Here is a 27,856-nt window from a genome sequence, read left to right as displayed (position 1 = left end):
TGGCGTTGTCGGGACGGGCGTCCGCCGCCGGCATTGGACGGCCATATGTGTAGACCGGAGCGGCGGCGGGCGCCTAGCCCGTGTTAGCTTACAGATCGGACGAGTGGGCGGTGGGTCGTGGGTTCCCTGTCAGCGATGACCACGGCTTGTCATTGTTAGTAGAGGCGCTCAGATTTAAGCTTCCCGCTTATGCGCCAATCCACTCCTCATATTGTGTACTGCCTCATGTCAAAAACCGAAAATAAACATCAAATCAGATCAAATCAAATCATATGTATTCTTACTTATCGTAATAACAGACCCCAACTTCAGTAGGCCAACGACAAGCTGCTGAGCAGTTATTAAGGAAATGCATGACTCTTAACAAGAGGATATCACACTGGAAGCCGCAGCAAACTGACCACCCACACATTTCACAATGCCCCAGATACTGATGTACGGAGAACATTAGCAGGCAGTACTAGAAAGTGGGACGGAATAAAAGAAAGCCCAAACACCTTCAACTGTCAACAGCCCCACTGATGCTCTTACAGAACCCATTTATGTGATAACATCCCTGCCCCTGTTGTCTCTAAAGATAAAGGTCATCTACGAATGCACCACGCATCAGTGAGACAGACTGTCTCAACAAGCTCAGAGGAAAGCGAGATTCCCAGAGGAAAGACATCGTCCATCCACATACTTTCCAGACCAAATGGCGTAGAATTACCCGCACCACAAACGTAGGCGTCACAGCTACTAGACGCACCTCCACATGTGGTCCGTCTACCCGGAGTCCAGACACCTCTACGGGGGCGCCATCACCCCACCAGTCACGCTCGTCCCGCTTTCGTCTCCTCCTCAGCCCGCATCCGGCCTCCCCCGCAGTCCGCGTCTGGCCTCCCCTTCAGCCCGGAACCGGGCCTCCTCCGCAGCCCCCGCCTGGCCTCCCCCGCAGCCCGCGTCTGGCCTCAGTTCAGTCTTCCATGGGGAAGCTCCGGAAGAGACGGAGGAAGCGCGCCGTGTCGTAGGCGTACATCTCTGCGATGTCCAGCAGGCCGTCGCCGTCTGCGTCTAGAGTGTCGAACGCCCGCTTGGTGGCGTTGGGTCCATCAGTCATGTACTTTGAGAAGACGCCAGCGAAGGAGTGCAGCGTCATTTGCTCGTACCCCTCCGCTTGGGTTATGATGTCGGCCCTGCGGCGGGGTAGACTTAGTCACACCTGGGGCCTCGCGGGGCCGGCCACGCTTGGCGCACGGCCGAGCCGGTCTGACTTGGAATACAGCATGGCTGGTCAAAACTGGGTCAGAATATGGTCCGCCAGACCTGGAACAGGGTGAGATCACACAGAGTTGGGCACACTCAGCAATCGTTTATTAGGCCGGGGCCTTGCCCGAAACAGCTGAAGTATCCCAGCCCTGTGGTACGCACCAACATATCTAATTTTCCTTGGAGCTCGGTCCCACTGATATATCAAGCAAAGCCCGGCACCGTTTCCACTACAACACACAGCATATCCCCTGCAGAACACGGTGCCTAAGCGGCCGAACACAGCGCCCGAATCCGAACACAACCTGTACGACCAGCAACGAGCGACGCCAGGCGACCAGAGAGCCGGGTACGGGTGTTGCTCACTTGTGAAAGGAGGCCGGCTCTCGCGTGATGAAGTCGGCCATGCTGGTCACGTGGCTCAGCTGTTTGCCCGCACAGTCGGTCTGGTTCATCCACAGCATGCGGGCGAACCAAAAGTTCACAGCCATGTTCCTATGAGAACGCGACGCCTGTCAGACAGCCGCGCTCCGGGCGTCCGTCGGAGTACTGGCGACGTTAGACGGTAGTCGAGACAACACGTACGGGCTGGTGCGTGCAATGCGAAGACATTCTAGACTGGGTTCTATTACAGTACGCCGCAGGCTTGCCTAGTAGCCCTATGGCGGTCACTCTGGCGGCCACAGTAAAACTCAGGAAAGGGGCGGGAAACAGGTTATTTTGATGAAAAGCCCAAGAAAAGTAGTCAAAAACGGCAATAATGCTGAGCAGCGCTATTGAAACGTGAGCATCGTCTTGCAGCGGGGCTCATCGATTCAAGCTCCGATTCGGCACATTACCTGCCGAATACAACAGCGTGTTCCAGCCTAGCGTATCCTCCCATAACTGCTGCTCAAACGAAAATCCTCTGACCCGATAAGGCAACGCCGGGCCCGCCAAAGGATCATTCTAGATGTTGCACCATCAGCAACCGAGAGTCACCAATTATTCAGTCCGACAGTCACCTGGTATTGGAGGAGCGCACGTGGTGAGGCCATTTGTACGGCAGGTAGAAGCAGTCACCCTTCTCTAGAGTCACGTTATACCAGGGGACGTCCCGGAGACCTGTGGACGAGGCACGGGTTTAATGTTCGACACGGCCACAGAACTTGAAGCTTAGGTTGTGCACTGGCCAAGCCACAACGCCACACACCGACTTCTGAATGGCATGGCAAGGCCACTGACTGAAATCGAACCCGGTGACCCTGTGGCCACCCTGTGACTGAAATCGAACCACCCTGGACACATCTCCATAGGTGACAACCAAGCAGTGGCAATGACAATGATGCGCACAATTTGAAGCAATACGAAATCCAAAACTACGTAGAAGCGAAACAATATGCGGGCATGGATCGACTGCACACGCATTTTACGCATAAAAGTATGACCCAATTTATTAAAGTTCCAGTAGCGTCTAATGAGCAGAAAGCAAACGTGCATGTATCATGCCCCAAGTCCTTTATCTGCACCCGCTAAACACGTTTGTATGTCAAGCGGCACCATGCTGGTTGTTCATAAGCATTTATGTCTGTTGTCAAATATTGCTGTTTGTCGATACGTTATGTGCATGCATTTGTCTTATAATACCCCACAACATACACAACGCCAATGCAAACTGCTGTCGCAAGACAAGGCTTGAATGCCAACACCAAATTGCACATTATATTTAGACGTCAATTTCGTTGGTCCGTTTCTTCAACGTTCGTTCGATATCTCAATGCTCTTTTACACAGATAACTGACTCTCCAAATACAAACAATGGCCGGATCTGCACTAATCTCAAGGACCCGACTGCACGGAGGTTCGGGTGGCAAGCAGCCCGGCTGCCCTACCAACTCGTCGTGACGTAACCTATGACGACAGCACACACCATTTATTTATCTCCTTTCGTAACAGAAAACATTGAATACATTGTATGGCCTATTTTTTGTCAAAAGATTTTTGTGGCGCAGATTTATATTTTCACAGTGGTTTTGACATCGATATATGTCGCTTTAGGCCCAAAATTATGTCAAAGGGCGAGTTTCCCTGGCACTGGTGGGAGTAGCTAATCAAACAGCTTACGCTATTTTATACTTGGCCTTAACAGCATATTAGACACGCTTACCTGGGAATTTATACATGTCAACGTGCTGCACATCCACGGAAGAATAGCGTCCTTCCATGTGATCAATATATTCATGCTTCGCTTCATGCTCCTGAAAAGAAAGCAATACAAGCAGACGTCATTAACGTGGTGCCCAAAAACTGTAACACAGGGAAGTACGTATCGGGAACAATATCATATCACACAGAACAAAGCATGTGAGAACTAGCATAGAAAGCAAAATAGCGAAAATGCTACAATGCAGTATCTTTGTCACATGGACACATGTCAAAATAGATTCAGAAGGTGACCACGATGGAGAATATGAGCAAGGTAATGATGTGAAAGATAATAGGAATATGACGTACTGGCAGCATATGTGAGAACAGGTACTAAATACTGCGTCCAGAATTTTGCAGATGTCTTCATCACTCGCAACTTGTGCTTCCCGAGAAGGTACCCCCCCCCCCCCTCCCCCTCAATGTTTTTTCACACAGTGCTCACATTCACACCTTGTGATGAAAACATAGATCATAATTGGAAACAGTTCTACCGGTCCTACCAATAACGCTTTCTAGTTGCAGAATATGGCATCTATGGTCACTCCTGCTTTAAACAAAAATAACCACAACATCGGTATTACCGTTGTGACGTAAAAACAAAACAACAAAATGTTACACTTTAGGTTTTAAACAGGCAGCTTCGCAAACATGACTTTAGCTTGACAGCATTTCAGAGCCGATATTTTACTTATCATATCTAACATCAGTGTCCTAGAATTAGCAACACCCTGTGAGGAGAAATTTTTCACTCCTTTTCCCCATATTTTATGTGAATTTTTCACTCCTGCCTGACATTGTCTAGTCGCACATGCCAAACCCCTATTTCCCTTTTGAGGTTCTCAGATGTCATCCAAAGCCGAGCTCACTTGAAACCACCAAGCATAAACGAGGCTCCGCAGAACCTGGACACCTATGGCTATGTCCTACCTCACCTACATCTGAATCATGTCTATGTATCCACAGAGCAAGGGCGCCAGGCACCTCCAAGCCCAAGAACCCGAGCGACCCCAGCCGCTTGCACACATTAAGTTTGGTTTGTTTACAAAATGCATCACAATCTGCAGCTGTGCACCAAATGCAAGGTTTTCACGCATCCCCTATTTTTTATATTTTTTTTAGTCTCACCACCACACCACGAAAACAGAGGCTGGTGCAAACACCAGCAAGGTCTGGTAGAGAATTTTACTCCACGTACTTCTTTTTCCCCGAGGAAACTTGACTACTAAATTGCATCGCCCCCAAAATGCAGGAGAGAAAAGTTCAAGAAATGTCTTTTAATTTAAGCTTACAAGATGAATATCACTGTTTGAGCACTTAAATTAACAGTTTTTAAGTCAAATCAGCCGATTACAAAATTTTGCGAGAAAAGTACCAGTCTTTATATTTATTTAGCTACCTTAGTTTTTCTTGGCATCATACCAGTGTGATACCACTTTCTTCCTTCCTTTTCGATTGCTTTTAGAGGTATCATCTGCTGCTTAAAATGCTGACCAATTTCTCTGCAAGAAGTTCCAACTGCAAGCTTGTACGTATTTCATAGATAAATTGGATACATTCGCCAGCCGCCCAAACATGTTTGATATGTACCCAAGCGTGAACAATTCACAGGGAGTGAAGGAGACAATTGGAAGCACGGAACTTATTTTTACCGTTATCTTTGCCCTCTTAAACCTTCGGTTAACCATTTTCTTGGTTCATGACGGTGCTCAACAAGGATCAATCCAAGCTTTTCGAATTTCTGACTTACCATGCTACCTGGCAAGGCTTAAAATAGCCTTGCCTATTTATGGCAGCATTAGAGTATGCTGCCATATAGAGCCTTGGGGCAGACCCGACGCAGCTAATACAGAAGTGTTTGATGGTGAAATTCTCCCCTGTGAAGATGCTTATCATGTGCACCTCTTACTTGCTTCGCATTTCAATCTCGAAGGTTGGTGGGCATGATTAATAGTTATATTTAGGGGGTGAGTCGTATGACTCTGTCTGCCAGCAGACCATGCAAAAGGTGCTGATTTTTTTTTTGGGGGGGGGGAGCAGGAAGAAGCCGGTAAGTTTCCTGTGGACCAAGTAATAGCTTACCTTACCTGCTTACAACACATGACTGGTAACGAGAGCTAGCCATTTTCTGTTTTAATGCATCGAGTTTTGTCATAAGACAAATTATGATGCCTCAAGGCATGTAATTGGCTTATTTTGTTACATATCCTTGGTTATTTGCCCCAATAAAGTGGTCCCTTGTGGCTGCTTTAACCAGATGCTTTCTATAGTTGTCATGGTTTGCTGACCGGCAAATGACTGTACTGTATATATGCACGTTGTTTTTAACACAGGGGTACTCTAAGCTGCGTTGCAACTATAATATAAGTTAAATATTGGTATGTAACAAATAGTCAGACCACCCCATTTAAAGTATAAAACCAACATCTCAAACTTTATCATTAAATATCAATAAACAAGCCCAAATGGATGCATTTGCTGCAGCTGCAAAGGCAAGCAGCAATACTGGCATGGTCATCTTAAAGTTATGCTATTTTTGGAGGATAGGGATTGCTTTATGGAGCATACCCATTATTGCTCGTGACACAGGCCAACCATGAAAATCAAAATAAGTTGTTCAAAATGATTTAAAGTGTTATAATTGGCATGTTGTCAACCTTTTCTGATGTCAACAAGCATGCAAAAATGAACTGAATAAAAATGCAAGTTGAAACCAGCCAAAAACTAGCTTTAAATATCATGTTTTTATCACAAGTGCTGCTGTTAACAGATAGGTGAGTTGAGATGATGTTCATCATATAGGCTACTCTAAGTTAGGTTGAGTTGGTCAAGTGCATGGCACGTGGCAATAGGAATTGTGCAAGAATCATTAACTCACAACTGCTGCTGTGATACGAAGAGGTTATACAGGATGAGATGATGTAAGGCCTCTTTAGGTTAGGCATATGATACTTTCAAGGAAATAAGCATTGGTATTTTGTAAGAAACAGTGACAAAATGTTTGTTTTCCCTGACCCCACCTTAACAGAAGCTAGAAGTATGACTATTGTGTTTGACTTGGTGCTGGGCTGATGTGTAGGAGTCCACTGATTTTTTGGTTGAGTGTTTTATGCTTGTTGAATTTTCTGCTGTTATATTGTTATTGAATTTGCTTTGCTTTGCTTTGTTTTGTTTTGAAGGTGCTGTGGAAGGGAATTGAAGAGTGCAGCGTCATATTATTGGTGTTGATAATTTGTTATACTCATAATACTGTCATCAAAATACTATGATTTAACACGCGCCCGGTTGGCCGGCTAGATACCCTTCGCTCGGGTATAGGGGGGGTGGGGGGAGTAACTTGAACCCCCTCCTCTGAGATCTCGGGAACTAAGAAAGCTAGAGACACCAAATTTACAGGGTGTCTTGACCTATACGTGAACTCACGTAGGTTAGGGTTCCAGTTTCCTAGGTCACGACCTTCAGGTCGAATAAGGCCAAACAATGTGAAATTCCAGGTTGGTTTCCAAAGCGCCCCCAGAACCTGGGTAACTGTTTCTAAGTAAAAGGTCACAAGCCCATTTGAGGTCATTGACCTTGTTTGACCCTTTGAGGGTCATAGTGACCAAAATGATACAAGACTGCTCTGCGTTTTCATTTGAACAAGTGATAAAGATTACGCTACGTAGTATGTTCCTAAAACAGAACGTTCCACCCGGGTCGTCTTAGGTCAATGGCCTGTTCTGACCTCTAAGAAGTCAATTGAAAATGTATAATGCGGTTCCTGCTGTCAATAAATTTGAAATGAGCACCAGAAACTATCCCATACATCAACCCCTAGAGTAATAAATCAGGTTGGTTTGACCTTGGTCTGACCTTCATACATTACCTTAGGTCAACGTAATTTGCTCATTCAATATTTGCGGTGCCTAAGAAAGCATCTCAGATGTTTATGTCTTCGTCAAACTCTCCGTTGTTGTATCAGATTGAACGATTCCCTAAAAATTGCCTTCGCTGAAACCATGGGCTGACTTTGACCTGTCATAGGTCAGCGACGTTCCAAGGTACATCTAAAATTGGTATGCCAAGCGATCTGCTATGCGATTTTCTACAGCTATGAAAAATGTGGCGCGGCTACGCCGCGCTGTTCAAAAACCATTCGGGAAAAGCCCTCGGGGGGGTAGGGGGTCAATTTGCTCCCCCACCCGAGCGCGTGTAAATGCACTCTGTTTCACTTTAATGGCCTAAGATGTTGAAAAACGAAATAGTTTTGTCAGGTTTCGGATATAACGTCGTTGCCAACTTGAAAAAGATGTCTTTGTTTGCTGAAGTATCCGTCACGAGCTCATAAGTTCCGTCTTTTGTGAATTGATTTTTTCACTCCCGCACGGTCTTTTTGCGATGGAATTTTTCACTCCCACCCTAGTTCAAAAGCGATTCTAGCTCCCTGTATAACATGATTCAAAGATGCCATTATGTAGCCCGCACTTCCCAATGACGAATAATGGGGAATTAACTAACAGATACATAACGACAACTGTTGCGACAGCTAAGACCACCAAACGGATGAAATAGGGTTAAATGCCACGAAATGCAAAAGACGCTTGATGGTTACGGATAAGGATGTACCGGATATCGGATTGTATTTGTAGGTCCGGCTGCAAATCTTGCGGATTACACCGAGACGGACAACTTATGCCGGCTGGCAAATCCGAACTTAATAATTGGAAAAGCCATGACAAGTTATCTGTCCCGATGCTTGGCTCCAAAACGACTCAATTTCTACGGTGGTGATTCATACATCGTTGTGTGGATATCAGCTCTTGACATATGCTGCAATAAACTTCACTTAGCATGCATCCCAGCTTCGTTCGGCCCCTGGCAATGCTCCGCCCCTATGGCAACACGCTACTCTGGTGAGCCATGACCAAGGGTGCAGCCAGAATCTGCGGCGACGAGGAAGAGCTAGCATTATTTGCGTCGGAGAGCAGGAGATGTTAACGAGCGATTCACTGCCCTATTGATGCACGCTGCGAACAGGCTGGCAGGCCGGCAAATGCCAAAAGGTACAGAGCCTAGTGCACCAAAGAGCTGTTGATGATGGCTGTCCCCCTCCCCCGCCCCCCTGGTACCCTACACAGTTGTTTCAACCAAGTACCGTACATTTTCGCTCTGCTGTCGACTAGTTTTGCTTTTTCCTAAATTATGCTTGTGGGGTTCTACATGTCGATGCCCCCGGTAGCTTCCACGCAATTTTAAATTAACATAGCTGTCACGATTAGCAGATTCCAGGAATATACCCAGTTGTGTCGTGGAAAAAATATACGCTCGAATCTGATAACACGGAGTATGTCCCCTGAGCCCTCACCCGTCCCCCTGGCTGCGTCACTCGTCATGAGTTAAGCTCAAGGCCGCCCTTGCTGAGATCTCTTCCCGAATACCTGTGCTTGCGCCTGTTCGCGAGCCTCGCACGGCCACCACCTCGGTGACAAACATGACCATATTCCATTACTGCCTTACGCTGAAAACCAGTAATTCATTCGTGCTATGTCAGGTTGACATTATCCTACAGGGTTTCTTTTGTCCTACATGGAAGCAAGGGTGCTGAATTTCTGCCGCCTTCGTCGTCACTGCTCCGAAATAGCATTCAGACTGTACCCACAAACCGTGCCAACGGAACACATGAAATTCATGGGTATGAAGTCTGACTGACATTTGACATACCGAGAACATATGAAAAACCTACGAGACAGTGTTTAATTAGTGTTTAATTTATGTTTAAAATCCCTGAACACAATGAAGCGCGCGGGACGTACGTCATACGGTGTGGGCCGGATAACTATTACTTCTGTACCGCTCCCCAATCCGTTCTAAGCTTCACTCTGTATCTAAGATAGCGTGTCGGACTCACACTTAACACACTGAACATGTTTCATCACGCCACACTCCGTATCGCTACAGAAGTTTTCCGAGCATCGCCGATACAAAGTCTCTTGGTGGAGGCCCATGACCCCTACCCAAAATTCCCAGGCGGATCCTGGGGATACGCTACGCATGCTGGGTGTCGTAGATCCCAGATCATCCGAGCTACGTCATGCCCAATCCTCCTTGGAAACTCACATTGCTAAGAGTGGGTGTGTTGTTGACAAACACACTCCTTGGAATACATAGCTGCTTTTGACTGATAAACAACTTACACAAACGGTTCCAAAAAGACAACATGCTTAGGCTGCGCTTTTGTGTGTGGCCCTGTAACATACGCATTCTCACTGCCCGTCCATGCATCCGTCTACACATCCAAGCTTGTCGCTGTAATCAAAGCTCCTTGTTTTATAGAAGTGGACAGGAGATACTTGTATTTGATACTGCCTGACTCATAGGGCGATCTTCTGACTGCCTGTGGGTGACGTCTGTCTAACCCGCTTGCGTGAGATATCCTGTCATGTCTTCTTCACCTAATCAGACTGGAAAAACGGCGGCCCTGTGTTGGATCCCGGGTCACGTTGGGAACCGTAGAAACGGCATCCTCGACGCAGCGACCAAGCCTGCCATGCAAATAACTCGAATCTGCGTCATGTGACTACCTGCTGAAGAAATTTACCCAGCCTTTTGTCCTTTATGCAGAGGTGATGGCGGCATCGCTAGGATTCGTTTTACAACAAGCTGAAAGCCATGAATGAAGCCTCGCAACCGACTCTGGCACTCATCTCTTCACAGACAGAAGAGATGAAGTCGTTTTCTGCCGCCGACGCATAAAATGACACACTTAGGCCACTCTCCGCCCGCTGTTATTTGCTGGTGATATTCCCGCTAGCTTGGTGCCGTGACCTACTGGCCATGCACCACTTGTTGGGCGACTGTCCTGCGCAAGTGTCGCAGTGCGCAAGTGACAACGCAGGTGTCGTTTGGAACGAACGTCTCAAAGCTCACACTACCCAACATTTGGGGTCAGAAATCTTTGGCTATCGATATTAGAAAATTTTCGTTTTCTTCTCCACTAAGGTGTAATGTGATGTTTTCACTATTGTACCATGTTTGACCGTCAGGCCTTTGAACTGACTTTTCTAATCAACCGAAAACTCGTTTAAGTCGCGACTTTGCCCCTTAATACGATATATATGGTCGCTGCATGACCGTGTGCAACCGACGCGCCCTTAAACTCCGAATCATCATGGTCGTCGTTTAACTGCATCGAAACGGGATATCTCGCGAACACGTATATGCATCTAGCCTTGCGGAGTGCGCAAGGGTTAAACATCTCCAACAACCGACTGCTGCGTTCGCTTAAGTTTGAAGCTAGTCATACGAAATTCGAATGAGTCGGGCAGTATGTAGTGCAGAGATTAAACCAACCAATATCCATCAGGACAACACTTCCTTTTTTTAGTTTTAAACCTTACTTTGCGATGTGCATTCGCTGTAGCCATCACACATTCATGAACTGTTTTTACGAGCGAACTTCCCTAAACTCCGCCCGCTGCCGACGCTGTGAACAACGTTTTCACGGAATTACAGAGTAAAAACAGGAAACAAGCGACCCATCTCACAACGCTCGGCAGTTTCCAGCAGATCGAGGACGCTCTGATCACAAAGACCCCCTCGAGTAGCTGCGTACCGCGAGTGACAAGCGAAAAAGTCATGCTGGCTGCACGTTATGAAGCCTTGTCTGGTAAATCCAACCTAACTAGCTAGTCAGGGCGCCGTTCTCGGCACAGTTTATTATACAAAGCAGTCCCAGACGAGCATAAACATTCACCTGATTTATATCACCAAGCCGCCACTAAAAAAAAGCGGGTGTCCTGGGCCGCGTTTATCACATCATCGTAGCTAAAAAAAAAACAACAAACGCAATAGGCCAAGTTTGACAACAAACGAGAGCTAATCTGCCGCGTTTCGTCTTATCTGACTGACTGGTCCGAGTGCAGCAGCCATTCCAGTCCAGCAGCTAAGCCTTTCACGTAAACCTTTCATCCTTCTATCACAAGCCTTTTAACCACACACAGAGCACACGTGGTGCACGGCTGCCGACCGCCGGGCTCCGCATGCCACGTTCGAAATATCAGGCACTAAAGCAGATAGAAGTCCCGTTTACATTGGAAAATAAATGGTTGCCAGATTGGACCAAAAGGGTGTCAATGATGGCGATCTCGGTTATTCTCTTGCACAGGTGTAAGAACTTATCCAAATTTGTGCTGAAAGTACGTTTGTGCTCTTTGCTTTACAACCAGGCTATGCAGCTGACTGCAGTATCTTCAACATATTGTACTATATTTCTATGTATGGAGAATATGGTGGCTGGGAACGAATCTGTGCCAAGGACGTCCGTCAAGTTGGCACCACATTCACATTCAGATTCAGGTCCATATTCGGGATTCAGCGGACTCCTCAAATTGCCCTGAAACTTTGCACACAGATGCAGTTTAACGTCCTGAACACAATGAACACAAAATCTCGGACCGGTACGCCCTATTACCAGAGATATATCAATATCAAAGATTGAGTCAAGGATGACGAAAATGTGATCCATGCCTCATATACGCCATACCTAAGCAGCCTCAGCATTTGAAAAGCTATAACTTTCTTGATAAAGCGTACCGGTTCAAACTTTTGCGTTTATCGTAATCAGAAGGGTAATATGTACCAACACACGGATTTCGGGAAGGATTGAAGGAGTCCGCATTTTTTATTGTGATCTTTCATGTCGTGATATCTCCGGTAATAGGGCGTACCGGTCCGAGAGTTCGTGCTCACTTTGCTCAGGAGATCCAACTGCATCTGTGCGCAAAGTTTCAGGCCAATTTGAGGAGTCCGCTGAATCCCGAATATGGACCTGAATCCGAATGTGAATGTGGTGCCAAATTGACTGACATCCCAACCGTCCCAGGCTGAACGGCTTCGCTGCCATATGGCCATTTTTATCGATCCTGATCTTTGAAAGCTCTGCGCTGACTGGTCAGGTCTAATTTCAGTTGCCAGGAGGTTGCTGGAGGCTGCGCATGCACGAGGGTTAAGCAGCAAAAGCACAACGTTTAGGGTGACGACGGCTATTACTTTGTTGCTGTTGATAGTGTTGTGATGTGTCGTAGTATTGTTTAAGTTGCAGCTGAGAACATAAAATCGACGTGGTTTTCCCAAAAAACAGGTTTTTTGGGAAATCCATGTCGTAAAAGCTTCAATGTGGTGACAATCCAAAAAAGGTTTTTATCGTAAAAGCTTCAATGTGGAGACAAAACGCTGCACAGCTTGGCTCAAGAGCGCCACATTACCAGCGCCGCGGATGCAAGAAAACTAAAACAAAACCCTACAGCTGGCCAGCAGTGGTGCCAATCTGGCAGCATTTTCAATTCCCTATGTAAACAGGGCCCGTGCAAACAGTAGGAATTCTGCCAGCACGGTATTTTCTGTGCACCTCTAGCGATGAATATTTCACGAGGAGAACGACAATGTCTCCTTCCGTCTTCAACGATACCTTGTTCCGCGCACCGTTTCTGAGGCAGGCAGATAGCGACGTCGGTGCGGCTGGAGGGTAATCCGGTCAATCGGATTTGGCTATCCGCTGTCCGTACGCCGGAGCACATCGTACCCGGTGTTATTTCCGTCCGCTATGGAGCACCACGATCACTGATGTGCCAGCGAAGAGCGCTTATTACTGCGTCAGCACGAGTAATGTTCATTTAAGCCACCTGCAGCATTACGTGATTATTTGCTTTCATCGCTGTTCCGAGTATCTACTATTACCCCCTTGTGTAAGGAGGCGTACCACTACAGACTACACTACCAACTACAGCGAACTGGGTAAATGCAATGCCATCACCGTGCACATTCCGTGCCACCTACCGCGTCCACGAGAAAGAACTGCTTGGAGCCGTCGAGCACGCAGTTGATGTTGTCCAGCTCGTCGTAGTGGAGGACGGAGCGCGTGCCGCCACTGCTGAACCAGAGCACCACGTCCGTCAGCATGTGCTGCAGACCACCGCACTGTATGCTGCGCGGCACGATCAGGTCCCCTGCACAGGGAGACAGGCGGCGATCAGGTCCCCTGCACAGGGAGACGGGCGGCGATCAGGTCCCCTGCACAGGGAGACGGGCGGCGATCAGGTCCCCTGCACAGGGAGACAGGCGGCGATCAGGTCCCCTGCACAGGGAGACGGGCGGCGATCAGGTCCCCTGCACAGGGAGACGGGCGGCGATCAGGTCCCCTGCACAGGGAGACAGGCGGCGATCAGGGCCTCTGCAGCACAGACGGATCATGCCCCCAGGGCTAATACGAATCGAAATCCTCTCTGGCTCCGACTCGCAGCTGCTGGGTCAGGCGGATACCACGTCCTGCTTTCGGCATCCTAGCACAACTCTGGGTTGACTTCAATTACCGATTCGAAGAGAAGCGACCGCACTCCCGACATCAATTCCTGACACTGAATAACGACACCGTCCTCACTGTGGGCCAACGACGCATCACGCGTATGATTATTACGACATAACGACACATTTTTCGGCTACAATACACACCAGGTCTCCCCCCCCCCCCCGCTATGTCCTTGACAACCCCTGCCAGACGTGTTCCACGCTTCAAATTCAGTTGAACGAGTACTGCAAACTTTGTGCGGCTTTGGGTTGGGTTTTACGCTCTCTCCGACCAACTTATTCGCTTTTTACGTCGTGGCTGGACCCGCCCCGGCATCCTGGTGCACGTATTGCTGCATTAATCGAGCTCGACACACGCAGCCCTTTACGGAGCGCCACCGACTGCAGCGGTTATATTGGCGGTCAGGGGCCATGACGCCACCGGACTAGGATGAAAACCTGAAGCCTGTCTGTCACGCAGTGCAAATAGTCTATTCTGGCTCCTTAACCCTTTCCATAATTCGCCGTTTTTTATAACACGGACGGCCAGCGGGGATCCGCCACCTAACGTTTGCAAAGCGATTAAGATGCAGCTTAGCAGAAAGCACAAGTGTATTGATATCAACGAGGTCTTACGATTACGACCAGCGTTGATGGTGTTAGTTCAATAACTGACCCCATTATGGCAGTTCAAAGGTAGAATTTTCCAGGAAATCGCACTTTTTCAGCTTTACATAATGTCAACGAGACTATGCCTTGAGGAAAACAAGGCTTACCAAGGCGTGTTTCTTGTTTAATTCTGGGTACAATGTTGCACGCTTTTATGTGTTTTTAAAATACCTTTATGACATATGGCACCGTTAATGTAACCGCGCCGGCCCGACCCCGCGTTCCGCGACAGCGGAACGAACATCGATAGTTGCCGCCCGCCGCCCTCGCAGGTTTGTACATCGCCTTGCAGTGTTCCTTAAAAAACCGCCACTGCTCCGGGATCAAAGACGCTAGGAACGCGTTCTTGGTGTCAACACATGTGCAGGTAATGCCCCATAGGATACTGAAAATTTGGGCGGAATTGCGAAATATAACAGAGAGATCTAAAAAAAAACTACGGGGGAGATTCATCCCCCTCCTGTCAGGGTGAGGGTTAAGCCGATTTGTAGCCAGTCAAAGGAAGCCAGATCTAAAATGTGCAGCCAAATGATTTTGATATTCAAGCCTATCTCACTAATTACACCCTATTTGGAAACTAAAAATATAAGTCGTTTCTGTCAGCGAATAAGCCCATGATAATATCAAAAGTGGAAAGCTTTCAAGGATTTGCTACCATTTATGCAAACGAGGGAGTGAGTGTGACAAACTTGACTCTTGGCTGCCAAGACCTTGCCTCATATTTGCGACATTCCTATAGCATATTGATATTATATGCTTTAGGTATCCATATAGTGCAGCAAAAAGCTTTACCAGAAATATCCATTACTTGCATGACTCAAGACAACATGTAACCACACGTGATATGGCCTGCTTTTCATGGGACATCGCCCCACTATACCTGGTAGAAATTGCTCCCAAGCAATATACCAGCCTAAAAGCTATGGAAAATATGTCAGCAAGATGTTAAACCCGAAGATATCCTGAATATTGCATCAAATGGGTCAGTACCTAGTCCCAAAGTAGGGTTCTGCTTCACCTATGTCAGAATCTGAACTAAAATAAGTTTTAAAAAGTGAAAGACAGCGGAGTGGGCCCACAAATCAGCCACAAACTATCTCTCTGCACGGCAGTGCTGAAAGAGGTTTGGAGCACTTAGCAAATTTCCAATGTTGTCATGCGCTCAATTTCATCGTGATCGATATTTCGTGCAGAAACATGCTAGCCAGCAATTTGAACGGTGAAAACATTTCAGTCTGCTTTTGTGGGGGGGGGGGGGGGGTTACTGCGATGCGCGACATGCGCGACTGCCTGGCCGCGGCTGGATGTTGTGCGTCGCCGGCTGCCGCTGTTACGTCTCCCCACAAGAGCGGATTTGTGACGGGGAGCCCATTGGCTAGCATACGAGCCAGATGATGCTAGCGCACGACTCGGGACGTTGTGGCTCCGGTACATCCGACATCAACGCACACTCATGTGAGCCACAGAGCTAGGATGAAGCGGGTGACCGGGGCATTGGCGTGATGGTGGGTCCGGTCAGGCACTTCGAACTGCTGTCTCCCCGCCCATGGCCGTGCGCCCTTAACCACGGTACCCCACCTCCACCCTTTAGCTTGCGATAATATTAAAATGGGGCAAAAACGGAACCGCATGCATACTAGTACGCCCAACTGGCAAGGGTCCCACGCATTGGCGAAGTATATTGGCAAGAGCCCGCTGGGTAATGGCCCTGGGACCCCCCCCCCCCCCCCCCCGGCCTTAACTAATCCACGCAGACTCCATGCACTGGGCCGCGAGCACTGGACCGCTCCGTCCATCCACGCCGCAAGGTACTGCCATCTGCCGGCGGGTCGCGGGTGCCCGCGCCGCCGACGCGCACCGCCGGGTGCTGCACTCTGCCGCGATTACCCATGTCGGCTGACAGGTGGCGTCCGTGTCTCCTTCCGAACGCCGGCCCGGGCGACGCTCCGAGAGTAAGCTTCCCTGGTCTCGCAGAACTGCGGGCGATCCCTCGACATGTAGCGGGATCGGCGCACCTCGCCGCTGTGCCTCGGCACCCTGGCAGGCGGTCTCCCTTCGGCCTCTAGCCAACATCCAGGGATCCTGTCCGGTTCGGAAAATTCGACGCCGTTCTCTCTCGTACCGAGCCTCCGTCGCCCGTATCGGATCCCTCTCGGACAACATGGGCCTTCGCCAACCAAACATGGACCCGTGCATCGCTCGGTCAGAGAACAATCCAGACCTAGCGAAACGGAGAGGAAGGTAGAAGACGGGCAACATACGCGTTCGCTGAGAGAATCCGTGCAGCGCATGCCCTGGGCGGAACTAGACCGCGCTAACCTATGTAACAGCGAGACGAGCGAGAAAAAAGGGAAAGGAACATGAAGAAAAGGGAGCACAACGACAAGAAAAAAAAACAAAGCAGAACACACGCAACAAAAAACAGCAATCGACCTCACCCACGCGCGGGTACCTCACTGACCCAGCTGACCTATCGGGCGGACGAGTGATCAAGCGAACGATGTAGAGCAGCATGCACATAACGAAGTGTGAGCAGTCGCACCGGGCGGAGCTTGGTAAGAGTTCGGCGTCCCGCGACGGATCGAGGACAAAACAAAGAGGCAGTAAGAAACATCGGACGGTGCAACTCACACCTGTGGTATTTCTTGTCGGAATGCATACCGGCAATAAATGTGATCTTATCCTGTTTTTGTCGCTGGCCATGTCGTTCATTTGAATCAAAGTTAACTCGAAAGTAATCTTACCGCCTCATTGTATTTGATACAATTAAGCGGCTTCCAAATAGCACAAGTGTTTGTTTATGTGATGAAAGGTAGGTCAGAGAAGTCCATGCTAAAATGGGGCATGCTCTAGAGAATTTGTCCAACAAATTAACTTCACCATTTTCTGACCATCAGTATTAGTACAATATGAGTTAGATATGCATCACATTCTGATTTCTCACTGAGCCTCTGTAGCGCCTCCTCCAGCCTCACGTCAGCGCGTGCCACAACTAAACACAACAGCTTGACATAGCCCGTGGTATTTTGGCACCACGACTAGCAAACAAAATATTGTATTACTAGATAGACTACGTCGGGCCACCTCAGATAGACTACATCAAGCCACCTCAGATAGACTACGTCGCACCACCTCAGATAGACTACGTGGCACCACCTCGGCCCGCCGTGCACACCCGACTCCCCCGGCCCTACCCAGCGCACGCTGTCCCGCTATCAGCGGTGCGCTGACGGCTGTCCATTGGCTTAGGGTGGCCGTGCTACCCTGCAGCACGCTGCGGCACAGCGGCCCAGGGCCCTCTGAACGACATTGAAGTACCCGGCCCCTCGGGCCAGGACCCTGAATACGACCTCCGGTCGGCTTTTCGGACCGTTCGGGCGCTCAAATGTGGCCCTTAATGGTGGGTCCCCAGAGGACCTTTGGGTGCCTCAGAATCTAAGGGGGAGGGCACGTGCCCCTGCGCCTCCACCCTGCCTGCGTTACTGATATCGTGTCATCAGTGCGAAAGACCAACATTTGGCCGACGTCTGCCGTCATTTTCACAATTATGATATTTTGATGGCAAGATCGTAAGATGTTCTTAATTTTTTTTTATAGTGCCTGATGTGCTACAAAAATCCGTTGATGACCACTGTACTATTAACGCGTCAGGTACACATGCATACAATGACTTAATCATGCTTCCTGCAGACTATATAACGGGATTACTGATAACCAAGCAACTTACCTTGCATTTCTTCCGATACACTGTCGACCATGTAGCAGTCTTCTTTGCTGTATATGGACAGAAATTGTGCAAAATTCATGTCGAGTAATCCTTTTCCTCTCTCTTCTTTTTTCTTGGCTTCGACTTCAACAGCCTTGTTGCCGAACTCTTTCCTGGTAAGGAAGTCAGCGTTAACCGAAACCACAGGAGACGATCCATCGAACTAATATTCAAGCGATCACCTGCTCACCAATAACACCTGATAGCGGAAACAGGATGTGTCAACTATTTCACAGCACTGACCACGAACCTCGTGCAGTTTCACACTTGGAGTGCTGTTGTTAAGTCACGCGCCAAATCGAGTGTGCTGGCCGACCCGCGCTGGCTAGCGTGCGTGGGAACGACTCGTCACACGGGTGCTGCGCGCACTGAGCGGGCGGGTCACTAACCTCAGGTAGTCGTCAGTCCAGCGCTGGAAGGCTGGATGCAGCCGGGCCAGACCGCGGAAGATGGCCGGACGCCGTGGTTTCAAGTAGCGTCGATAAAACTCCTCCGGATGCGGGAACTCCTCCAGCACGTCGATGGGTTCGGCCAGCGGTGGCTGGTGGTGGCCGAGGGGCTGGCCGTGGCCGGCCGGCGCACTCCGCCAAAACAGGATGTACTTCTCCCAAACTATCTGTAGCTGCTTCTTCAGCATATCAGAGTTTAATGTGCCAGTATTGGTAGCAATGACTGCCAGGATGACAACAAGTATGGCAGCAATAATATGTGCTGCATTTGCACTTAATATTGGCCAGTGGTGGGCCTTGTCTGCTTCAGAGGGTCTCTTCCCCAGTGCTTTACTGTCTTTCTTTTCTGAAATTTGCACATGTTCATCCTGTAATTTGTATGTGTCCTGGTGGTCCCTCTGCCCGGAAGCATGCGTGGAAGCTGGCATGACGATAAACACGTGCGTTCTGAAATCAAAACAAAAAGTAATGTGTGCAATAAGCTTAGTTGATTCCAACGTTGGAGGCGGTCTGAACAGCAGTTTTTAACCTTTTCACCCACAAAACCAGTGTATTTGCTAGTTGCTACATCATCTCCATTGTACCAGACATCTTTTAGCAGCTCTTCCTAGAATATAGTAAAAGTTTTCATTGTTTGCATTAATCATTAAATCATTTTCAACAGTGTTGATCATTTAAATCATTCAAATCGTTAAATCATTTTCAACAGTAAACTTTCAACAGTTTTCAACAGTCATAGCTGCGTGCATTCCCAAAATTCCAATAGCTGAATGGGCTTTCCCTGCAATAACATCATATCTTCGCATCAAATTATACAGAATGATCAAAAGCAAATGACAACGGCTACGTTTTGGTGGGAAAAACAGCATTAGAACGAAACTGCACGTTTTTATTGTTATAAGGACAGACCTTTTCCGGCTTCACTAAAATTTTACAAAAATGTTTTATTTATGCATGGGTATCTTGCGTTAAAGAAGAGCATTGTGCGTAACTTGTGCTGATGTTGTTATGACGTCATGTGTGTCTGAGTATCCTTGGAATAGTCTGCACGAATTAGTCTGCGCAATTTTGCGGACGAGTAGCCCGGAAACTAAAGGGTTTTAGGCCTTTAAGGGAGTGTTTCACATTGATGTGGGGTTTTGAACGGAAATAGCGCTGCCGGAGATATTTCGGTGCTGTTCACAATCCCACCCTCATTGAGACTTACGCCCCTCTAGTTTCTAAACTATACGCCAGCAAAAATGGGGAAAGGTTCATAGGGGAGCGTATTTCAAAGTCGCCTTGTCAGTCATGACAGCATAATAACGCCATTCAAATCCTGCAATTCCATAATCCATGCTGAGATCAAGGCCAATGACATTATAACTATCGAGGCGCTCATATCTGGCAAAAGTGGGCGCGATTTTCAAATAAACGACCGTCAATGGGCTCCCAATCAACGTTGTGCAAGGCACGGTGACCTACTCAAGCGATGACGTATTGAGCGGTATATTAACGAGACAGGGAAATTGGGATTTCTAGACCAGACTATTACCACAGTACAGCGCTTATCTAAGCATTAGAATTCGCGAGCATACGTGTACATGCAAACGAATAGGCACACACATCACGCTTCATTCAAACATGCAAGCGAATTTAAGTAAACAGGCAACGCGCATCCCGAACCAATCATACCTGCGAGGGATTTCAATTAAACAGGCACCGCACATCACGCATCAGGCATCGCTCACACACGTAAACGATTTTACGCTAGCACACATCACACATGAAGGCACATATCATGCTCGCACAATCGGCTATGATGAGCCCTGTATGTTAACACGCGCCGGGCGGCCGGCTAGATACCCTTCGTCGGAGGGTTCAATTTGATCCCCCTGAGATCTCGGGAACTAAGAAACAAATGACACCAAATCTAAAATGTGTCTTGGCCTGTGCGTGAACTCACTTAGGTCAAAGTTTGGGCTTCCAAGGTCATGACCTTCAGGTCAAATAAGGTCAAACAATGTCACATTCCAGGCTGGTATCTAAAGTGCCCCCATAACGTAGGCAACTGTTTCTAAGCACAAGCCCATTTGAGGTCAGTGACCTTGTTTGGCCTTTTGAAAGTCATGGTGACCAAAGCCATACAAGACTGCTCTGAGTTTTGCATTTGAATAAGCGACAAAGATTGCGCTAGGCAGTATGTTTCTAAAACAAAATGTCGACCCGGGTCATCTTTGATCAGTAACCTATTCTGACCTCTAAGAGCGGCTCCTGCTGTCAATAAATTCGAAATGAGCACCACAAACTATCTCATACAGCAAGCCCTAGCGTAATAAATCAAGTTGGTTTTGACCTTGGTTTGACCCTCATATCTAGCCTTAGGTCAGTGCAATTTGCTCATTCGATATTTGTGGTGCCTAAGAAAGAATCTCAGAGATGTATGGCTTCGTAAAACACTCCGCTTTGTATCAGACTGGATGATTTCCTAGAAATTGCCTTCGTTGAAACCATGACATGACGTTGACCTATCATAAGTCGGCGAACTTACAACGTAAATCTTAATTTGCTATGTCAAACAATCCGCTATTCAATTGTCTGCAGCTTTGCAAAATGTGGCGCGGCTACGCCGCGCCGTTCGGAAACCATTCTGGAAAGACATTCGAGGAGTGGGGGGGGGGGGGGCAATTTGCCCCCCCCCCCCCCCACCTTCCCGAGCGCGTGTTAAGATTTGGTCGCCGACTGTTTATAAAAATAGATTCACTTATTTTCCTGTCTGGGTAGTCCTGTGCTCTGTAGATGACTGAGCTCTAAAAGGTGCATAGTGTCCATCTGTTCATCGATTTCAGCCTGAGCGTGTTTTGCCAAAAAAATGGTCACCGAAAGGGGTACTCCCTCTTCTTTTTTAGCGTTTCGCAGGTGTTTAATATATGTCAAACGAAAAGGGCGCATGCACTCTCCAACAAAGACTATGTCTCTATAATTTTTTTCACGCAGTTTGCACTTGAAGAAGAAATAAAAAGTGTGGAGCGCGTGGGATATGGATGGTAGGAGGCGGAAACACTTCCTATCGGAAGAGAGATTCTTAACACTACCTTACATAAATGGGCATTTACTTTGGAAAATCAAAAAATCGAAATTGCCCGTACGCAGAGTATGGAAAACGACAATTAGCTCAAAAAGTATCTGGTGAAATCTTCCATTTCGAAGCCTAAGTGCCCGGGTGGCAACAGACGTCATTTATGCAGTTCTGGGTTTCAAGGGGTTTGCACGCAAACAACATGGTTTACGAGATCAAGTGTAAACTGTCTGAAAATGGGAGAGATATAGTCTATGTCCGGGGCTTATGCACCCTACTCGTTTGAGATATAATAAACACCTGCGAGACACTAAAAGCAAGCAAAACAGGGAATATCTATTTTGGTGATCATTTTTTAGTAAAACACGCTCAGGCTGAAACAGAGAACAGTATGGACCCTATGCCCCTTTGAGAGCTCAAAGTTATCTACACACCACAGGACAGCCCAGACAGGAATAAGTGGATCTGTTCTTATAAAAAGTTGGTGATAAAATCTTAACATCCAGGCTCATCATTGCCGATTATGCGAACGTGATATGTGCCTTTATGTGTGATATGTGCTGGCTCAAAATCGTGTATATGTGTAAGCGATGCCTGACGCGTTATGTGCGATGCCTGTTCATTTAAAATGGTTTGCATGTATAATTGATGGGCGATGTGTGATGCCTGTTTAATTCAACTTGCTTGCATGTTTCAATGAAGCGTGAGGTGTGATCCGAATTCGTTTGCATGGGCACGTATGCCCGCGCATTCTAATTCTTAGATAGGCACCGTATCGTGGTAATGGCTGACAACCACTCTTTGTTTAATCCCCTGAATCTTGATGTCCTGCTAAAACTGTGGCTTGCTGTTTCAAAACAAGAACTGAAAAATCGAATAGGATCATCGGCAGGCGATTTTAAATCCACTTCTGCTATTGCTTTTTTTCTACGCCGTTACCCAAGAACAGGTAACCAGGAGTGCCCCTCCCTCAATCCCAGCGACGCAGCAAACCGTACGTTAACACCAGAAAACATAAAATCAAGTCGCGGCACTCCCAGCTAGGAAGATGAAACAAACTTAAAAAAAAACAGGCGAGGAGGTGGAGCAGACCCGAGGGAATTGTGTTATGTGAGAGGGAGGGAAAAATCCTAGATGAAAAGGCTTAAAGTAGTCATTAGCCCAAATCAGCTAATGACAGCCCGCTACAACCGCCCAATAATCTACAACCACTAAATTCCCGGTGTTAGTAAGGGTTATACAGTCACAAGTCGGAGGGGGCAATTACCTGGTCATTTTTGTGCTGGGTTTTGGGTTGGATTTCCAGGGAGTCCACCCAGCTAAGCAGAGCTTGTTGCTGGGAGAACTCCCGGAGCCAGCGCCATTAATTTGGGTATATGTGCATGACTTTATATCAGAAATTAATTATGAAACATGAAGGAGGTCAAATATGAAGTGCGTTGGAGATGTACAGCACAAGGATGGCAATGTCTTCAAATATGTTTGTTACGTTAATATGTGTTCACGAAATGCTTGCGGATGATGTTCTTAACGATGGTTTTCGATACAGGGATATCAGCTATTCTTGGAAAATATGGAACCATAATGTCGTTCCACAGCTTAGGGCCAAGGCAGGATGCTGTAAATAGTCTATAATTACGATAAGAGAAAGGTTGTTCTAAATGTTTTGCTCGCCTCATATCCATGTCATTGGATTCGTAGAGATTGTAAATTAAGTCGAATGATGCGGGGAGCTGTGAAGTCAAAAATTTGGGCATCACAATTAACATTTGAGAATTAGCAATATCCGATAGTTTCACAATTTTGTATCGGTTAAAGATTGGCTCTGAGCTTTGCGGAGGATGCACGTTTTCTATAAGACGCACAGCCCTTCTTTGCAAAATTACCAATCGATCTAGTTGGGAAGCATAATTTATGCCCCAAACCAAGCAGCAGTAATTTAGATAAGGAAGAATCAAAGTATTATAGAGTAGATGTGACGTTGTTTTATCAATAAAGTACCTAACCCTACTTATTATTCCAATATTTCTACTTACTATGCTTGCAACAAAATTAGTGTGGCTTGTAAACTTAAGAGATTTGTCAATGATTACACCAAGGTATTTAATTTCTTTTTTCTCTTCAATAGGTGAATTATTAATTTGCACATTTAGTCGGAAATGCGAAGAAAGGGTTGTGTAATGCTGTGTGAATGTTTTTGATACGTTCAGGGAGAGAAAATTAGCAGCAAACCAGGAAGTCATTAGAAGCAAAAGCGTACTGACATTGTTTTGAAGTTCGACAATACTTTTATTTTTGAAAACAATCGCAGTATCATCAGCATAAGACAGACAAATCATGTTACTGCTTAGTTTAGGTAGGTCATTTATGTACATTAAAAAGAGGATTGGGCCGAGAATGGATCCTTGGGGTACCCCCATTGTTACGTTTTTGATTGTTGATAGATCATTCCTGATTTTTACACATTGAGTTCTGCCAGACAAATATGAAGAAATGATTTCATGAGATTTTCGTCGAATACCATATTTAGTAAGTTTACGTAGAAGAAGGCTAATGTTTACAGTGTCAAAGGCTTTTTTCAGATCTAAATACAAACCTAACACATATTCCCCATTTTCAAAAGCCTTTGTAATAGTTTCCTGCAGAAGAAGAATTGCTTCGATAAAGGCATGCTGCCGCAATATCAACCCAACCATATCACCATTCTCCTGGTTTTCCCCGAGGAATTAATACTACTGTCTTATCAAATTACGTAGAGTTTGCATCTTGCGCGCTCGCAATCTTCGGAACAAAAACACCGACGGCCAAGGCTGCAGTTTCCTTCAAACCAAACGGCCTGGGGCGCTGCATCCGACACCGTGCTGCGCGCGCCTGGCGCGCGAGAATAGCCATCCTGAAATTATGTTTTGGGAAGTCCTTAACGCGCGCTCGGGTGGGGTTCAATTTAACCCCCTCCCCGACGGTTTAAAAAAAAAGCTTTCCGAATGGTGCGAAGTGGCCGCGCAAAGCTTTGCATAGCTGTAAATTAAGTAGTGAATATTGTGGTATACAAATGACTGTATCGTGCTTGGTCGTTGATCTATGGTAGTTCAAAGCCGGTCCATAGCAATCAGCGAAGGCCATTTCTGGGGAATCGTTCAATCTGATGCGACAACGAAGTATTGGACGGAGACATACATTTCTAAAATGTTTTTATATTTAATGCATCGATTGAATTAAAAATTATAACAGACTCCATCGACGTAGGGTCTGAGGGTCACACCGTGGTAAAACATAATGTTCTTTTTTACTTGGCAGTTTGGGTTAAGGGGTAGTTCCCGGTATTGTTTTTGATGACAGGAATTGCAACAGACATGTTCCCCCCAACTTTGTAAAGGCCAGAGTGCGGTATTGACCTAGAATGATCCAGGTAAGCGTTTTGCTCTCAGGAACATAGCACAAAACGTAATTCCTAACGCTTACCTGGATGTCAAAAAAAGAGAAGCAATCTCATAGATTTGTGGTCATCTTGACCTTCTATAGGTCAAAACTAGGTCACTGATCTTAAAAGAGCGCCGTTGAACTTTTGCTCAAGACAGGGATCTAGGTTCATGCGGTTGTATGACGACGTCAGGGTCACTTTGGACACTTCTGGAGTTAGACCTTATTCAATCTCAAATTACCCCAAAGTCATAACCTAGAAGCCTCAAAATTCGGCACAGCGGAGTTCACATACAGGCGAATTTACCATATAAGTTTGGTATCTCTAGCTATCTAAGCTTTCAGATGTCATGGGGTAAAGTTGACTTCCATCCCAGGGAAGGATATTGGACCAGCCACAAGGCGCTTGTTAAATGGATTGCTCCACATTTGCATGGGGTTTTAAACTGACAAGGCCATATTCAAGACCTTTTGATTCAGCTCACGTCCGTATCCTCTGAAAGACCTCAGGCCCTCTGGTTCCTAAGCTGGAAGGCTGCAAATATGTGGGAGAGTAATTGTGGGAGGGTATTTCAAGGGCACCTTGACCTTGATAGCATCATAATGACCTAGCTGAAGCCCTGCCATTACATAATCTATGCAGTGAGCAAGGCCAATACAAATATTATGGTTGAGCCATCCATATTTGGCGTTCACGAGCACAATTTCCAGTGGTAACGCCCGTCAATCGGCTCTCAATCAACGGTGTGCAAAGTACGATAGCGCTTTAAAGAAATGACGCATCGAGGAGCATATTTGCTCAATAGCGAAATTGTGTTGTTTAGAGCGGTATTTTCTGCCCAAAACGAGACCAACAGTTATAAGTGATCTAGTTTGATCATTCCTGATGCTTGCTTGCATGTTTTCAACTTTACAACCTTCCCTTTAGAGATGAACTCGTATCGTTCAAAGATTAGACTAGGACACATATCTCACGTATAGAATTTCGTGTCTGTCCTCTACACAGATAACTAGCGACGGTGGTGTGAAAATATAAATATCGTCGTTACTTGTCAAATTCCACCACCAGATTCCAGCGCAAGTTATCTTTATATATATATATATATATATATATATATATATATATATATATATATATATATACCAAATCCTTCCCTCTCCAATGCATTTAGAGGCCAATGAACCTATGCTTTGTTCTTGACAGCTCGAAGCGTCTAGTATTGATAACATAACAAATGTTTGCTCTAGAACGTCGTTTAAACGGTACGTACCATCTGATAAAGTGAAAGTCTATAGCGCGACATAAGTGCTCTGAAGTGAAAGAACAAAATAATGTCGCCAAAAAGCAGTAGCTGAAGGCGCTACTTCCTTGTTTCGTGCGCAAAATAACTTTGTTTGGTTGGTCAAAGATTACCGTGACTTACAGCACTTTAGATAAACAGCGAAAACAAAATTATTAATGGGGCCAGTCGCTTGAGTATGCTGTTACATTGCGGGACTCTGCAAGAACATGATGCACTCTGCTTCATCCAGACTGGCTGTGACTATTCAGTGTCAAGTTCGCACGCCAGCCGAGCCGGTCCGAGCGGCCAGGCGGCTAGCCGACCCGACCCAGGCAGTCAGGCGGCTAGCCGACCCGGTCCAGGCAGTCAGGCGGCAAACAGATTCTGTGACCAGCTGATGGCTAAAGATTGATACAGGTCTCAGATTTGGTGCTACTTTTGAGCGTGGAGTGAACAATGTCGGCCCACTGTTTGAAATGCAACAAGAAATTCAAACTAACATAAAAGTTTTGAGAATGTTAGGTTGCTGGTGAATTGTGAGATCTCTCTCAAGCATTTGAAAATGTTTCACAGATTTTCGTAGAAATGCAAGCAAATTATTTGAACACTACACCTTGATGTCTCGGAAAGGTATCCCTCACACAGCCACACTCACCGTTGTGCACGATTTTGTTGTTTTGCTTACAGCGATCAGCAGATGTTTGTGCGCCACGGCTGCACTCACCACACTGTGAAAATTGCGCTGCGCCGTTTATCCACCCGCCGGACCGGTCAAACTTCTCCCCGGTCGCCGCGCCGGGCGGCCTGCACCCCCTCTCCCCCACGGAGGCCGCCGCCGGCTGCCGCTGCTCTCTCCCCCCTTCCCCTCCCCGGTTCACACTGGCGCTGGAAAGGCCGGCCGTCATTTTCACCAAGCAGATGAAAAACAGACTTATGCTCGAAAGGTCTGTTCAGGTCAATGGGGCGGTCCGGTAGTAGCGTGGTCCGGTGGGCTGGTCATAGTGTGAACCGGGCATTAGCATAGCCATATGGCAGCAGCGGTGCACACTTCACAACTAGCCCATAGAGGCCAACTAGCCCATAGAGGCCAACGTCAAAAATGTTTTGTCGGCGGTACCGTCTCAGGTGCCATCGGGTAGTGTGGGCGCGGGAGCAGTCGCTTTTTCTAGCAGAGGCGCAACGCGACATTTTAGCGGAGTGGGACCGGCGGAAGCGGCTCAAGGCCCCGACGCCGGTGCGATTCCTGTGTTCTTTGTCGCGGTCCTGGTTGTCGACCCATGTGTCCGTCGACAGCCGCGACAGTGGGTGCCGTGACGCTGCTGGCCATGACGCTGCCGAGCTGGCACGCGCTTCGACTCGAATCGTCGCAGATGTCCGCAGCACGCTGCCACTGCAGCGCGCATGCAAGGTCAGTCTGGGTGACCGAAGAGCACTTGCGCAGGCGGTCCGTGGTTGGTCA

General features: G+C 47.2%; 1 protein-coding gene across 1 annotated transcript; it reads right to left on the bottom strand.

Moving 5' to 3' along the window:
• Positions 1-258: 258 nt before the first annotated feature.
• Positions 259-27,122, bottom strand: LOC119101336 (bifunctional peptidase and arginyl-hydroxylase JMJD5). The gene is made up of 8 exons (XM_037224646.1): positions 27,053-27,122; positions 18,577-19,083; positions 18,149-18,300; positions 13,246-13,415; positions 3,395-3,485; positions 2,253-2,352; positions 1,615-1,743; positions 259-1,175 (listed from the first exon to the last, which is right to left on the bottom strand). The coding sequence occupies exons 2-8, from the start codon at positions 19,062-19,064 to the stop codon at positions 956-958; spliced, it is 1,350 nt and encodes a 449-aa protein (XP_037080541.1). The 5' UTR covers positions 19,065-19,083; positions 27,053-27,122; the 3' UTR covers positions 259-955.
• Between the last annotated feature and the right edge of the window lie 734 nt (positions 27,123-27,856).

The sequence above is a fragment of the Pollicipes pollicipes genome, unplaced genomic scaffold (genome assembly GCF_011947565.3).
Source record: "Pollicipes pollicipes isolate AB1234 unplaced genomic scaffold, Ppol_2.1 Scaffold_4881;HRSCAF=5763_pilon_pilon_pilon, whole genome shotgun sequence".
NCBI classification, from domain to species: Eukaryota; Metazoa; Arthropoda; class Thecostraca; order Pollicipedomorpha; family Pollicipedidae; genus Pollicipes; species Pollicipes pollicipes.
Note: the sequence above shows the minus strand (reverse complement) of the source record. Positions and strands in the feature narration are given on the sequence as shown.

Coding starts and splice junctions, on each gene's coding strand:
- LOC119101336 (XM_037224646.1), bottom strand. CDS start 19,064: ATGCCAGCTTCCACGCATGCTTCCGGGCAGAGGGACCACCAGGACACA. Junction 18,301..18,576: donor TGGACTGACGACTACCTGAG/GTTAGTGACCCG, acceptor CTTCCTTACCAG/GAAAGAGTTCGGCAACAAGG. Junction 13,416..18,148: donor TGTATCGGAAGAAATGCAAG/GTAAGTTGCTTG, acceptor CTCCCTGTGCAG/GGGACCTGATCGTGCCGCGC.